The 15,771-nt window shown below is 40.8% G+C and overlaps 1 protein-coding gene across 1 annotated transcript in view; it reads left to right on the top strand.

Moving 5' to 3' along the window:
- si:ch211-212o1.2 (uncharacterized protein LOC492735 homolog) overlaps positions 1-9,929 on the top strand; it is a 42,997-nt gene extending 33,068 nt beyond the window's left edge. The window contains exons 4-6 of the mRNA XM_044357336.1: positions 686-830; positions 6,013-6,225; positions 9,706-9,929. Coding sequence (XP_044213271.1) covers positions 686-830; positions 6,013-6,225; positions 9,706-9,827 — 480 coding nt within the window. The 3' untranslated portion in view covers positions 9,828-9,929. The remainder of the gene's footprint in view (positions 1-685; positions 831-6,012; positions 6,226-9,705) is intronic.
- Positions 9,930-15,771: the final 5,842 nt, after the last annotated feature.

The raw sequence follows: 15,771 nt of genomic DNA, 5'->3' as shown, positions 1-15,771 counted from the left end.
GCTTTCCAGTGTCTGTTTTTTTAAGCAGAGAAATCTACAGTTTTTTTTTTATCACATCAGTTCCATTTAGCAGAAACTGGATGTGTTTATGTTTAACTGAGAGAACAGAAAGAGGAGGAGGAGAATGAGCTGTTTTCTGTTCATTTGACATAATTGTATTTGGGCTTCAAGTTTAATTCTTTGTTTTTATTTCAATAGAATTTCTAATTTTCAACCAAATACACCCTACACACTGTATATAAGGTAAAACACTAGGGCTTTTCTGGGGTTAAATGATTTCAAAATTAAACTGTTTATCATAGCTGGTATGTAACAGAGTAGGTGAAAGAAAAAACATTTCAGTTTGGATCACAATCTGTATGTTGATGACCCCAAAAGAGAACTGGAATACAGTCTTTTCTTTAATTGTCAAATTATTATTTATTAAAAGCAGGACTAAGGTTTCACCGCAGTCTATTTCAGTGTCCCATTCAAAACGTCAGTCAAACTGCTGTGGCTCTAAGAGAAGCTCACGATTGGTTAATGAGTCCCTCCTCTCAATTTAAAGCTAATTGTTTTTTAACAAGCATATAATGTTTGAGTAACCCTATCCCTACCTCACAAGGCTTTGGAGGGTGAAGGGAATCACATAAATTATTACTCTCTTACTCTCTCTCTTTTTCTGTCTCTCTCTCTCTCTCTGCAGGCATTTATTCGTCCGTTCAGAGAGCACCACATTGATCCAACCGCCATCACCCGCCACGACTTCATTGAAACCAATGGTGACAACTGTATGATCCCCATCCTACCACTGGCTCACATGGCCTACAAGTTCCTCACATACACACCAGGTAGCACACACACTGACTATAAGGCATACACATACATACACACACACACATTCAAACCGACTGATTGTATTTGGAGGAATGCACAGCTGCAGAACAAACAGACAAACAGAAAATGCTGAGAATATGGACTGCATGGAGAAAAGTTGTAGTTTAGAGGTGACACCAATGTGTGTCCTGTTTCCTCTTCAGGATGAGTTGATCAGTGAGAGACAAAGTAGGACATCCTGATATTTCAGGATGGAAGGAAAGGTGAGAACAGAAAAAGAAGGGTGAAACCTGCTGTTGTGTCCCAGGAATCAAGGTTTCCATAACTGTTACTAGGAGAGCAGAACGCCTGCAGAGCTTCCTGCTACCCCACCTCCCTCCCCTATGGACATGATCCCTCACCTGCTTCCCACACGTGAACACTGATGATTGTTCCTGAGCAGTATCGGTGGCACTTACAGTCTCACAAATCTGTAGTATGAATGTAAACATTTCAAGGTTAGCCATACAGGGGTCTAACAATCTGTAGCAGTGACTTTGTGAACGTTTTGAGTGTTGCAGGATGCCAAAGGTAGCACGGCTTCTGAGGTGGGTGAAGTGTGTCCACTGATCATGGGAGGCCATGGGGTAGTTCTGCTGGTACGTGCACTGACCTTATGAGCGCAGGGCAGGAGGGCATAGACCGGAGGAGGAAGATCAGCAAGAGAAAGAGAGCAACCTGTTATTGAGGAGGCGACGCCTCCACTCGTCATGTCTGCACTTCAACTTGAGCTGAAAGGTCACTGATGGGTCGAGAGGAGGAGGAGGAGGGGAGTTGACATCAGCTAGGTAGGCTAGTTAGGTTGAAGGTGAGGTTAGCTAGAGTATTGTGGGGTTAAGCTTCTCAGACTCTTCTTTTACAAGCTGTGATCAAGCATTTCTGCTGTCATTTACAGTATAAAGCAGTTATCTAGCTATTAAAAGATGTAATTAGCAGCCACAGTCATACCTCTTTAAACTAGAAAACCTGATCCCAATACTATATGAAGACACCAAATAATAATACTGAGCACTGACCAGTAACATGCTTTTTGTTGACATCACAAAAATGTTTGCTTATGTTATGCATTTATGTGAAAAAATCAGCCGATATATAACTTTTTTTTTTTTTTTTACTCAAATATTGTTCATATTAGGACATAGTTTTAAATGTCAACTATTTTTAAGTCTTCATCAGGGTGTAAATAGTAAAAAGAGGTGTTTCAGAATAATATGCCAGCTTTAAATATGACATATCTCCCTGCTCTGCCAAGGAGTGCCTGAAGAACATCTTTTCTTTTTCTCTGATCACCAGCCAGTGGAGGGGGTTGGGTGCGAGGGCGGGAAGATTAGAGAGGAGAGAGCAGTAGTGAGGTCCACTTGTAGGTGACATCCACACCTGTCATGTCACACACCACAGGGAGTCAAGAGGTCACGAGACAGACACAGGGAGAGACGCGGTGACATCTACACCTGTCATGTCTGCACCTTAAGAGGTCACCGCTAAGAGTTTGAGACGGAGGGTGAGAGTGCATGGAGAAGAGAGGGAGCAGGAGAGTGTGGGGGGTTGGGGGCGGCAGAGGGTCATGTAGCGGTAAGATGACATCTAAACCTGTCATGTCAAGCTCCTCACAGTGTCAAGCGGTCACCAGACAAAGACAGAGACAGAGGTAGATGGGGGAAAGCTGAAAGCCACGAGGTGACATCTCCAGCTGTCATGTCTGCACTTGAACTGGGGTCAAGAAATCGCTGTTTTAACCAAAGAGAGGGAACGAGAGATGGAGGTAGACAGAGAGAGGACAGCTGTAAGTCATACCGACAGAAAGGCTCGAGTGTATTACAAGAGTTAGCGGAGTGACAGACAGACTTCAGACTTAAAGCAGAGGACAGGAGAGATGGACAGAAAGCACATTCCTACTGAAGACTTTGTCATTATAGAGCTGTGGACGACTCAGTCACATCTACATCTAAATGCTGTTCAAATTCAAACAAAAGAAGACGTCTTTCAGACTGTTTCCATGCAAATTATACTATATCCAGAAATGTTGCACACAGCTGCTCCCAATGTATGAGACTTGACATGTTTGTCACCTGTCAGCTCGTATCAACACTGACACAATAAACATTTCCCGGATACCAATCACTTCTTTAAGAACTCTTTTCATGGTTTCAGGCCTGGCTGTAGTCTGCATTTAGGAAACCTAATTAAACACTTCAGCTCAGAGGTAAGACACACAGTGTTTTCACATTTTTAGCCATGCTGGCAGTATGTCTGTCCACTACTTTGGTCCATAATATCCAAAAATCTCAAAACCATTGGATGGATTACAATGCAATTTGCTACATTCATGGTCTCATTCATGGCCTGAGGATGAATCCTTGTGGTTTCAGTCACCCCCTGACTTTTCCTCTAGCACCACCTGCAGATAAATATTTTAGCACTTATCCTGTGAAATATGTATCTCAATATCTACCAGACGCAACATTTTTCACAGGCATTCCTGTTCCTCTCAGGATGTATTGCTCACTTTGTTGATCCTTTACTTTTCCTTTAGCACCACCATGAAGGTGACATTTGTGGTTTTGAGTGAAATGTCTTGACAACTATTGGATGAATTGCCTTTAGATTTGGTACAGATATTCATGTTCCCCTCAGGATGAATTGTAATAACTTGAATAACTTGGTCTTGCCCTGACTTTTCCTGTGGCACCATCATCAAAACGAATTACATTCCCGTCAGCATGCTGGTATTGTCACCGCAAGAGCATGTTAGCACGCTAACGTTAGCGTTTAGCTCAAAGCACAACTGTGGCTACGTACAGAATGACAGAGCTGCTAGCATGGCTTCAGACTTGTAGTCTTGTTTTTTCATATTTGAAAAAAATATTTTAAAAAATTGCTTGAAATTTTCTTGACAGTTGTCAGTATTTGTCACCCTCTCAGTACAGCAGTCTGGGTTAGTTCCTTGTAGATCATGTCAACCCCATGCTCCCAAAGTTTGCAGACAATTTACTGTTCAACTGTTAAAACAGTCGATATTTTTTCACATTTAGTTTAGTTGAGTTTAGTTTTTTCTGAGTGTGTAAATACCGGGGATCATTCACCATATAGCTGACAGAAGTGTCAACTGTGATTCCTGCTGCTATCATGAAAACAATATAAGCAGTTTGCAGCCCTTTTGCTCAGTTTGAAGCCACTTCTGTGACCAATAAGATCAAATATAAATGAAAGATGACTGAAAACTTTTTCACCTTGTTAGCTAACTTTAAATCCTCAACTAAAAGTCAGTATTCAATTAATGGACAGATGTTTCTTCTGCTGTAAACGCATACTCAACACTTCCTGCAGATTTTTCAGAGTAAAAGGTTTTCACAGAGGGAAGAGATCAGGGCCCCTGAAAGCTATGATATGTAACTATTCTGCATAAAAATGTCTAAAAACAACTAGACCTATGTCATATGTTTTGTTGAATTGTGTACTTACATTATCCCAAATGTTTCCAACAATTTTCAAACTCAAATTTTAATCAAGGTAATGGTCCGTTTCATTTGGTCATTTGGCATCATACCCCTCTACTTCTAAAGAGTAAATGCACACAAGTTGCATGTGTTGGCGTTGTGGTTGTCTGCTACAATGGCGTCTACCAAAGTGTATACACATACAAGATAATATATTGCCATTGTGGTTTCCTGCCACAAACTGTCATAAATTGACTTTTATTCAGTTTTAAGCCACATTTTTGCGATAAACTTTTTTAGATCTTGGTTGTTTTTAACTACATCTTTTAACCGGATGAAGGATTTTAGTCATCGGACGTCTGGACCTTAAGTTATCAGAGAAACAAGCTGAGCAAATGTTAGCAGCAGCTCAGCTAGTAGCCCCTTCCAGGTGCCCTCTTTCCATCAAACAGTGTCAGAGAAACAGATTTTCCACTGCAGGTCATACACTGACTTTGGATAAATACATACAGTCATACAACCCCATTTCAAAAAATGCCAACTGTCCCTTTAATAGAACATTATCAAATATATTTTAAACATGTAAAATATAGATTATAATAACAGCCTTTGTCAAATAAAGGTCCATTGTTAGCTAACCACTGCCATGATTTGAGAAGTTATGGAAGTTTACTCATAAATTGAGAAAAATAATGATGCTTTGTCACAATCACTCCAATTTCTTTTATTCCCTGTAAACCTTTAATGGTTACCTCAAACTAAGAAAACTGCAAATTAACATTACACTGAAAAGTCTTGCTCTCCGCAACTCACATCCCCTTGGTTTACAGCTTTGAATTACCTCTCATTGTGTAAAGTCTCGGCCCTGTATCCTGATTCAAAAGGAAAAACATCACATTAAAGTAAAATGTACTCCAAATGCTTCTTCATTGTGACTTCCACACTGAGCCTAATCCCCAGCCTTCACCTGAACTCCAGCTCCACCTTCATCTCAATACCACATGTAAACAAGCCTCACATTGTGTCCAGTCCCAGATTGCCTTCGTCAGGCTGATGTGCAGTTCTTTTTGAGCTTGAGCGCGATTGCAAAGGTTGTTTAAATATTTAAAGGTAAGGGGAGATGATTCATGGTTACATTTGAACATCAGTAGGACTTTTACTTGCCAAAAGAAACAGACAGAATTTGTAGAGACTGATTTTCTTGTGTGATAGCACACGTGTAGAGGGTTGAAGTGTTGACTGACTTAAATTTTCCCCTTGATGCCTATGGTGAAGCGATCACTGTCTGTCCGGAATAATCTGTTCAATTGATGTCAGTGTGACTGATCTCCCCTCGGACTCTCTGATTTTGCAAACAGATTTTTGAAGGACAGTCACTGCTCAGTGTCTACCTGATGTTATGTTATATTACATTACAGCCTATTTCATACTCCTCTTTCTCTCCCTCCATCATCCTGTCTTTGTTCTCTCCTCCTCTCACCCGTTCTCCACTTTTCCCGATCTTTCTCCATCTCTTCTTTCCCCTGTTCCTCATCCTCCCCCTCGGTCTCTTCATCTCTCCAAGGCTCCTGCCAACATCCTCTCTGTGGGAGTGCTACGCCTCCGTGCTGGCCCTCTTCATTACACTAAACAGTTTGATCAATTATTCTATTAACTTTAGTCGCTTTTTCTTTCTTTACTTGCTCTTCTCTCTGTCTATCTGTCTCCTGTCACCTTTCAGAGGCCTTGGCGGCATCCTACCCTTGGGACTGCTATGTCTTTGCCCTGGCGGTTTTTGTGACGTTGACCAATCAGATTCACAAATGGAGCCACTCCTACTTCGGCCTCCCACGCTGGGTCATGCTGCTCCAGGACTGGCATTTGGTGTTGCCACGGAAACACCACCGCATCCACCATGTCTCGCCACACGAGACATACTACTGCATTACCACAGGTAAGAACTGGTACTGCTTTGATACAGCACGATACAGTAGCAAAGTCATTATTTAACACTAGGTTTTGTAGTGTGTAGTCAAATCAACTATATATAATTAAATATAGACAAAAGTATAACATTTTCAAAGAGAGCTGAATGGTTGAGGTGCATACCACATAACCACAACGTCCTAATTGCTAATTGGTTCACACTTCTTCATGTCTATCTTAAAGCAACACTCACATACTCATATGTACATTGCAACAGTTTTTGGTTGCTGTAATCAATCCTTATCTTCATACTGGCCAAGAAGGGATCCCAGCAACCAAAAACTGTTGCAATGTACATTTAGATAGACTTGAAAAATGTGAATCTACCCTTTAATCTCTAACGTTTAATGAGAGATGGTGTCAGGTTTTATTGTGCAGTGGGAGTATGTTTCAGGTGGTTCATCGGCTTTAAATGACCTTTGATCAGCCAATCACATGAGAGCTGATCATGCCTTCAACACTCTACTCATGTTGCCTCTATTTTAAAATAAGTTAAAGTTAAATAAGTTGAACACTGTTATTTAAGATAGCTTCATCAAAGAAAAACAAATCAAACCTCTGTGCTCAAAGAAGTTAACAGGAGAAAAATGAACAGGATCCTTTTAGCCTGATAACAACATGTTAGCCTGGATTAGTTAAGCCACATTTGAAAAACGGGGCCTAGATTATCTTTACAACACCTACAATACTTTACATACATATTACCATGTTGGAAAACAAGGTGGAGTTGATGCTTTCAAGGCTTTAAGGATATTTTTTGCTACTACTATGCCCCTCATCATTGCTGTTGGTAGAGATGGAAGGTACAATCCCAAAGTAAATGTGACATTGTTCTTTGTTTTAACTTTGCATCCATCAGAGCACCAAGACGCTAAAGTTGAAAGTGTGTGTAACATGACTTTTCACTGGTATCAGAGGGTCACCGGTGTGTATGATGTGTTCGGCCATTTTAGATCGCCATAATTGAAGCTGAAGACTCCAGAATTATTTCACTTACAATTCTCAGCAGATTCCGACAAAATGGCGGCTGTGTCTGTCTGTCTGTCGGCTTCTTATAAATAACTAAAAGAAAATGTTCTGTTTGCGTGCGTGTGTGTCTTTAGAGACGCAAGGCCTCCGTAATAGATCCACATTCAGTATTCTGTGTGCATCTGGGTGAGAGGGAGGGAGAGAAAAGAGGGAGGATACACAAGGGGGATTCAGCTCGTACGTCACCCTGCGCCCCTGTGGACGACAGATGTGTGTGAGCGAGTTGAGGGGGGTGGCACTGTGAAAGTGTGTGTTCGTGAAACGCACGCACTCGTGTACATCTGCATACTCGAGCATCTGTGTGTATACTAGTCTTTTTGACCTCCTCTTCGGTTACCAACCTGTGTGTGTGTGTGTGTGTGTGTGGTGGGAGGTGGGTTGGTGGCGGTCGGGGGCCCCACAGGGGACGGCGACGGCCCCCCGCTCCCCCAGCCTAGCTGCCTGGGCCGGGCTTGGATTCCACTGGGGCTCGCCTAGCTGCCTTTGTGTTTGCCACCGGCTGACAATCCCCATGTATATTTAATGCTAACCTGCTGTCTGTTCTAACAAATAGGACTTCACAGGCAGAGGGGGGTTGGGGGACAGGGAAGGGAGGGATTGGAGAGAGCGGGAGGGCAAGGAGAGGGTGGGTAGGAGGAAACAGGGATTTGGAGGAATAAAAAAGAGGAGTGTGTGGTGAAAGAGGGAGAGATGGAGCAAGTGAGAAATGTAAGGAGAGATGGAGTGAAAGAAAGACTGAAATCAAATAAAACCTCTGGCTGCTTGACTGTCTTCCAACAGAGAGGGTCACTGGAGGGATGCACACACACACACACACACACACACACACACATATATATCCCTGGAGCTAAAGCATGCACCCTATGCAAACACATCATGGGTGGTGGTGTGTGAGCATCAGACAAGGGTAGCCTGAATACACACAGCCCATGTGGATGTCTCTATTTGCTTCTTGCTACTATTGGTGTGTGTGTATAAAGAGCGCTTGTGCATTTGACTTCTTTTATTTCTGCATTCGTGTGCTTATGTTATAGTCTGTGTGGACTTACAGAAGTGAAATAGTATGCATGAAAGTACTTTGACTTTATACATAAATGTACAGATCATGTGTGTATGTGTGTGTCTTTGGTAATAATAGTAAAATGGCATTTCATCTCAAATGCCAAGGGACTTCTCAGCTGCCTCTAAAGCAGTGACGCTTGTACATGTGTGTAATGTGCTCAGCAAAGACGAGCCTGTGTGTGTGTGTGTGTGTATGTGTGTGTGTGTGTGTTTGTGTGTGTGAGAGAACAGTCACATGTTTCCACAGAGCCTTCTGTAGAGTCATGCATGCATGCATGTGTACATGTAAATGTACTTTGGCCTGTAGCCATACATACATTAATGTATTTACCTCAAACACATATACTCATTCAGTAGCTACTAAAGTTCTGTAAACTGTGAGAATGAAGAAACCGGAGGTGTGTGTGTGTTAGTGTGTAGTATTCCTCATGCTGTGGGGACTTGAATGTGTTTACATAGTCACATGTGGGGGCTCGCCTCCCTTTTGGGGACAAAAAATTCCCTGTAATGTAAACCATTAAATTGTGAAGACTTGGTTTAAGGTTAGGGTTAGGTTACGGTTATGGTTAGGTCAATGAAATGTCCTCTGAAGTGCTGGAAACACGACTCTGTGTGTGTGTGAGTGTGTGTGTGTGAGCTTGTGTTAGTAGGGGCTAAGGACATCTCCTGGGAGAGTCCCCACATCCCTCCACTCCTCTGAAATCTAGTCTGTACACGACGATGAGAGTGAGACAGGAGGTTAGACGCAGACAGAAGATTTGAGGATTGGGATGCAGATGGAGATAGGGGAGGGGAAGAAATAAAACAATAGAGTGAGAAGTAAGTTAAGGACAGAAGAATGAAATCTAAGATGATGCAAAGAGACATGAAAAACTAAAAGAGACATTAGGAAGACGTTCAGCGTGTCTTGAGGGAGGAGAGAGGAGGGGAAAGGCGGAGGTGGGTTCGGAGGAAGGATGGTTAGAAATGGGTCAATATGAGCTAGTGCTCGCCCTGTGGGTGCTGCTGGAGCAGTGGGCGGGGCCTGAGACAAAACAAATATCCAAATACAGTGGAAGAATCCCCTCAGGGCTCCAAGACTATGGACTGATCTGTCTAAAACACTTTAGCTTGTTCATTAGTATCATCCCTCAGCTCTCAGGTTACTGGATATGATTTAGTGTTTTTAATTTGCTTATTTGATGCAATATTATTAAAAGAATAAGTAAAAATAATATAAATTTGTCTTTCTACAAAGTCTGACCTCTCATTCTTTCTTCCATTCCTTGACACCATCTCTTTACTCCTCCTCCATCTTTCCAACTTTATTTCTCCATTCCTTCTTCTTTCACTCTGCACATCTTTTCAATCATCCCAGGCTGGTGTAACTACCCACTGGACCAGCTTGGCTTTTGGAGACGGATGGAGCAATTGATCGAACGGCTGACGGGGCAAAAACCACGATCAGACGACCTGGCATGGGCCAAGAAGACCGACTGATAACCACACAAAACACACACACACACACAGAATGATGGATGGATGGACAGATGGGCTTGAAGATGCAAGTACATACAGTAGATATAGAGATGGATGGGGGTAACAGACACACACACACACACACAGAAACACACACACACATTTTTTCATGTCTCTGTGCTTATTGCTTTTTTTTCGCGTAAGAGCAAACATTGAAAGAAATGATGTTTGCCAAAAAAATCAAAGATGGTTCGAGTGATTTCTGTATGTGCTGGATGTAAGAGATGAAAACATTACTAAACAACAACACTCTGCTGTTAACAGCCAATCAGCTAGTGCGTTTGTAGGCCTGTTTAACCAATGAGGTGTGGTGGTGGTGGTGTTGTGTGTAGGTGTAGGAGGTTTCTGGAGGTTGGGCTCTCCAGGAGTTACACCACACACATACACAGCTTCGCACGCACACACACACACACACACACACACACACACACACACAGTTTAAAAGTCAAATGATCAGTCACTGTCTCCTCTGATTTCTTCATGTCTGTTATTTGAGGTATTAGTGTTTTTTTTAACTTTTGAAAGCCCCTACTAGAAACATCACCACCGTCCTAAACACTCATGGCTGCATTTACACACAAGAAGGTGAAAATCTGATGATTGTGTGCTTTAGATTAAATATTTAAAAATCAGACCTGCTAAAAAAAAAGAGATTATAAATCCCGTCTTTTGTGCCTGTGCTTAAGCTTAGATGATCTCCGCGGTCGGGGCCAGGCGAGACTCGGGAGGACAGACATGTTCAAAAAAAAAAAAAAAGGTTTGATTAAAATATACTGTAGCTTCTATTATGACTTTTTATAGCACTACTATATAAACATGTCAGCGGTCCAGTAGCAGATGCATATTTGTGCACTTGTAACCTCTTGTAAAAGTGCATAAACACAAGTGAAACAACTTTCAGTTGTAGATTATGCACCTGCATAATTCTCATTTCAAAATGTCGGTGTTAGTCGTTAAAAGCACTTCCTGTTCATCCTATGTGTGCTTTGACAAACTCTAATTCCTTTTTGTGCAGACATTACTCATTGATGTTTTTGTACTGAAAGACATTTTGGAGCAGTCCAGTGTTTCGTAGCTTTAGGAAAACACTATATGTACAAATTTAAAAGCTTCACACTGGCAGATTAACGAAGCCATCAACTGCTTAAAAATGATCGTTAAAATCTTTTGATTGTAATGAGATTTAAGTAGAAGCTTTTGAATCCTGATGAGTTTTAGCACAAATCATAAGTTAGTTGTAGTAAAGAAGCATTTAATCTTGTTGCACTTTCATGCAAATTAAAGGGGGAAGCCGAACATAATTGTCTCTTTGTATGAAGCATTTTAAGTAATATTAGGAACAGGGCCATCAGAATTAATGTCTTTCTTTACAGAAAGAAAAGTCAAGCTAGCTGAACTTCTTCTGGATGGATACATTTGTAAATGATGGTTTAGCAAGTTAAAGATGCTGTAAAATGGGCAGCAAAGTAAAGTTTTTATTTTTATAGCACCTCTAAAACCACTCACTGGTGAACGTAAAATACCAAAAGAATTTCAGATAACAGTCAAACAGTTAATAAAACGAAATGAAAAGAACAATATAAAAGAATATCTTTACTTAATGCAGGGTATATCATTAGAAAATACAAAAAACAAAAGAGAAGTTAGGATGTAAGCCAGGTTGATGTTTTATAATATACATATACTGAATTCTCTTTTCTCCGTTTCAACGTTTGAAGCAGAATCTTTTCGACCTCTACGGTTTTTTCTTCCTGTATCTCTGACATGCCTGCAGACAGAATTCTATCCATCAGAAGTTCCGTTTCTTGGAGGATGCTTGTGGCTACCCCCAAAAGCCATAAATTGAGTCTGACATGAGCATTTAGCATTAGCTGTTCACCACCACACTGGACGGCTCAGGGCAGGAATAGCTTTGCTGGTTAATTGCCTCTGAGTCTGGCTTCTTGTCACATTCCGCATCACTAAGAACCTTTATTCAGCTTTCATTCAGTTTAGAACAGCCAAACCACTACTTGAAGCGCTACCTAATGATTTAAATTCTTACTGTACTGATTTAAGAATATTTTTTTTTTCCCTTTTGTACCACAAATAATCTCGCACAGTCTTTCATAAACAGTCATCCAAAGCGTTTTAACCGCATTAACATCCGCAGAGAAGACAAAGAAACCTCGTAAACTGCAACTGTAAATACTAAACACAACATGAAATGTGTCACAAACCTCTAAACTTAAATCAGAGATACTCGTCGAAGAAATGCATGGCAACAGTTTTCGTATCAGTTCGTTCTCTCTGTGCCAGCTGACGGAAAAAGGAGGAGAAAGAGAAAGAAACTTGTTTTTCATTGCACCAGAGAGCAAAATTGATTAGTTTTCTGAAAAGCCGGTTACCAAGTCGCTTATAGAATGCAAATAATGTCTCCAGTGTCTCTGATTTTTGTTTACATTTCATACTGTGACACATGCACTTTAGTTGGCTGTTACTAACTCTGTACTAGAGAGTCTAGCTGCTTGACTTGTAGTTTTTTTATAGGCTGGAAATCCCTTCAGTCACAGAGGGTCAATAATAACAGCACTTTATTGTTTTACTGAGTAAATGTCTGAAAATGTGTCCTGCAAGCACACACACACACTAGTATTCCACACATACAGATGAAATCACGTAGGCACTCTTACTTGCATGCACACACCACACACATTCTTGAAAATCTCAATCACACACAAAGACACACACACACGCTCTTTCTCACATTGTGTTCTGTTGTTTTCTCTGGCTTTATAATTTTCTATTTTTTTATTAATAAATCAAGCCTTGTATAGTTAAACTCTGACGTTCCATTTTGCAGCTCAATGCTCGCTGCTCGTCTGCCTTAATGTTTTTATCTGCTCTTTAATTTAAATAAAGGATTATTAACTCCAGATGTTGATGTTCTGTGATTATCTTTAATATGAAAAATGTACGTATGTTTAGTATAGTATATGTATATGTATAGTAAACTCTTCAGTTCAAAACTAAATGTCAATCTAATAAGAAGTCTAGTCCTCTCTTAGCAGGACGTGAGCTGCAGTTTTAGTGTCACATGATTTAAATGCTGTTTTTTTTTTTTTGTTCCATTGGTGTCTTTAGCTATATTGCAGAAGGGGAGGAGGCCTGTTGATCCTAGACTGTGTGCATAAAAAATGAGAACACAAAATTGGGACATATGGATACAGGATGAGCACTTTTCATTAATCTTAAAGCATGATTTGCTGCCAGGGTTAATATCGTGCCTGGCTCAAAAGTTTCATTTGAGAGAAATACCATATACTGTAGTTACATACCACTGCTGAACCACCAGCGCCCTCTAGTGTCCTGTGTGTCTACTCTTGAACCTAAGAGTTTGGTTTGGTAATATTACTTAAAGCACTTACCACAGAAAAAAATTAACAATTTTTTTGTTGTTGTTTAAATGGTATCTGCCTCATAATGACTGACTGTTAGGTTGTATCACATCATCCCATTACACAGTAGATAGATAAATGCAGTGTGGGGCCTTGAGCGGAGTTCAGAGTGTCACCCTGTTCTGCTCTATATCTCTGCCATCTAACCTCACGCATCGGTTCAGTGAGTCTTGCCATCCAGAGCAACCTCCCCAGAAAGCAGAGCCCCCGTTGGGGTACAGCTGCTGCAGCGGCCCCAGTGGATCCTGCTGAGAGCTGGAGGCAGGGCCAGTGCCAGAGCGGAGGGAAGGGAAGGTAATTATAGAGGAGAGGAGACAAGGACAGAGGAGGAGGGGCAGAGACAGGTGATGAAAGGAATGTAAAACAGAAGATGTATCAATATAATATTTAAGAAGTTTCCATTTTCTGGATTATGAAAGTGGACAACTTGAACTTACAAGTAACTACTGATTATATATATAATAAGGCTTTCTTTCCAAGAATAGTATTTAGTGCAGGAACATAGCCAGTCTTGAGAACAGGTGTTAGAATGTCTTGGACACAGGAGTGATGATAAATAAGGTGGTCATTTTTGAAGTAGTCCTTTATAATATATATATATAATATTCTTACATATACTAAATACAGTCCATCTTCTTTGTAATGCTTTGGGTATTAATATGCATCACACTGAGACCCCTCCTATGTTTTACAGTTTGCAGGTGAGATTAAGGGGAGGGGGTTGACTCTCAGATATTGCAGGGATGTTGCTTGAAATGAACCTGAATAAGATTGCTTGAACAGGCACCTGTTGATCCAGGTAAAAATGTACAAGAGGATGAAGCCTGCCACTGGTCCTTCCATAAAACAGGTATACTAAATGTAGGAATTGTAGTTAGAGAGGTTTTCAGAGGGAGACTGTCACGAGAGGGGACCGTCCATCAAGGGGAACATGTGAGTACAAGGCTGGGTCATGACCGGAAGTGGCCATCTCTGTGTTTAAGCATGGGGTAGGAGAGAAGTTTCTAGCAAGACAGTGTACATATAGAATGAAAATTTGAATGACAAGAAAAAAATGGTACCATAAACAGAATCTGAGTAGCAGTGTGCAGTATTATCTGAGCAAAACATGAACATCTGTATCGAATTGCAGTGCAATGCATGGAAAAGTTGAGCCATTAAATTAAAAACCAACAAGCCTCATGGTGGCCCAAAAGGGAAGGTCAGATGTTCAGTCCTTCTAGCAGGCTAATTTTTGACATGCCTCAGTCTAAAATAGTGGACTGACCAACATTGCCATTGCCAGAATTTCTTCTAAGTTTGGATAAAAAACACTGTTGTACAATCACTGTTCAAAAAAGATTGAAATAATAATAGGTGATGAATTTCCACACAGAGGAAATACCACCATAAAAATGTGATTGTGCTGAGTTCTTTGCTTTGGTGAGATTGCTAGATTACTTAGCAAAGCATTGCCATTGTTAGACATTTTCAATATTTTAGCATGGAGAGCCAACGTTTTTATGTACTTAATGATTATTCCCTAGCAAGTCAGACTCTGAGTGATGCTGTTGTCATGACAGTAGCTTTATACTGCTTACTTTTCTTTGGGAAAGATTTCCCAGATTCAGTCAAGGTGTTGTGTCAGATTGTCACTTTGAACAAGTTGTAGTGCGGAGATGTAGGACTGTGAAGTGTATTTCAGATAAAAAATGATGTCAGTGAAAGATGATTTGTGTCTCAGTTGTAAAACTTCTACACACCTGACTTCAGGTTTTAGGATTGTTAATAGTTTAAGCTTAAGAAGGAATTGTAGGTTAGCAGAACACACACACAAATACAAAGATAGTGTCTGTCATACCTTAGTGTGAACATGTGCACACACACACACACACACACACTCACACACACACCAGGTGGTGTGACATGTTGCAGAACTCACACGACTTCATATAGCTCACAGTAAGCGTTCCTTTGTCATTCCCACATTACTGCCATCACTTCCACTGTTACATCCAGCGCTAACAAGACACATATGTAGCTAGCCTTCTTCTGATACACACACACACACACACATGCTCCCTCTCTCTCTCTGCATGGTGGTGACATTTTGGATATCGCTGTGCTGATGTGCATGGCTGATCGGTGTCTCATGCTGCTAGCTATTAAAGTTTCTATCAGACATACTGAGACACAGGGCTTGATGGCAACACTTACAGCAGTTAGATGCAGGGACATGAATGTGTGGCTTTTAAGTTGGTACTTCATTATAATATAAAAGTTACAGGGTTCTTTTGTTGTTGTTGTTGTTTTTTTTGTTTTTTACCAAGCAGTGGTTTCATATAGCGGTCCACAAAGTGATCATAAACATCTCACAGGTTATTTTTCAGGTCACAGTTGCAATCGTCTCTGATGTGCATGAATCACAAAAAAAAAAAAAAAAGTTGTCTTGCAGATTAAAAAAACAGCTTGCTCTTTAGGGTTACATG

The sequence above is a fragment of the Thunnus albacares genome, chromosome 7 (genome assembly GCF_914725855.1).
Source record: "Thunnus albacares chromosome 7, fThuAlb1.1, whole genome shotgun sequence".
NCBI classification, from domain to species: domain Eukaryota; kingdom Metazoa; phylum Chordata; class Actinopteri; order Scombriformes; family Scombridae; genus Thunnus; species Thunnus albacares.
Note: the sequence above shows the minus strand (reverse complement) of the source record. Positions and strands in the feature narration are given on the sequence as shown.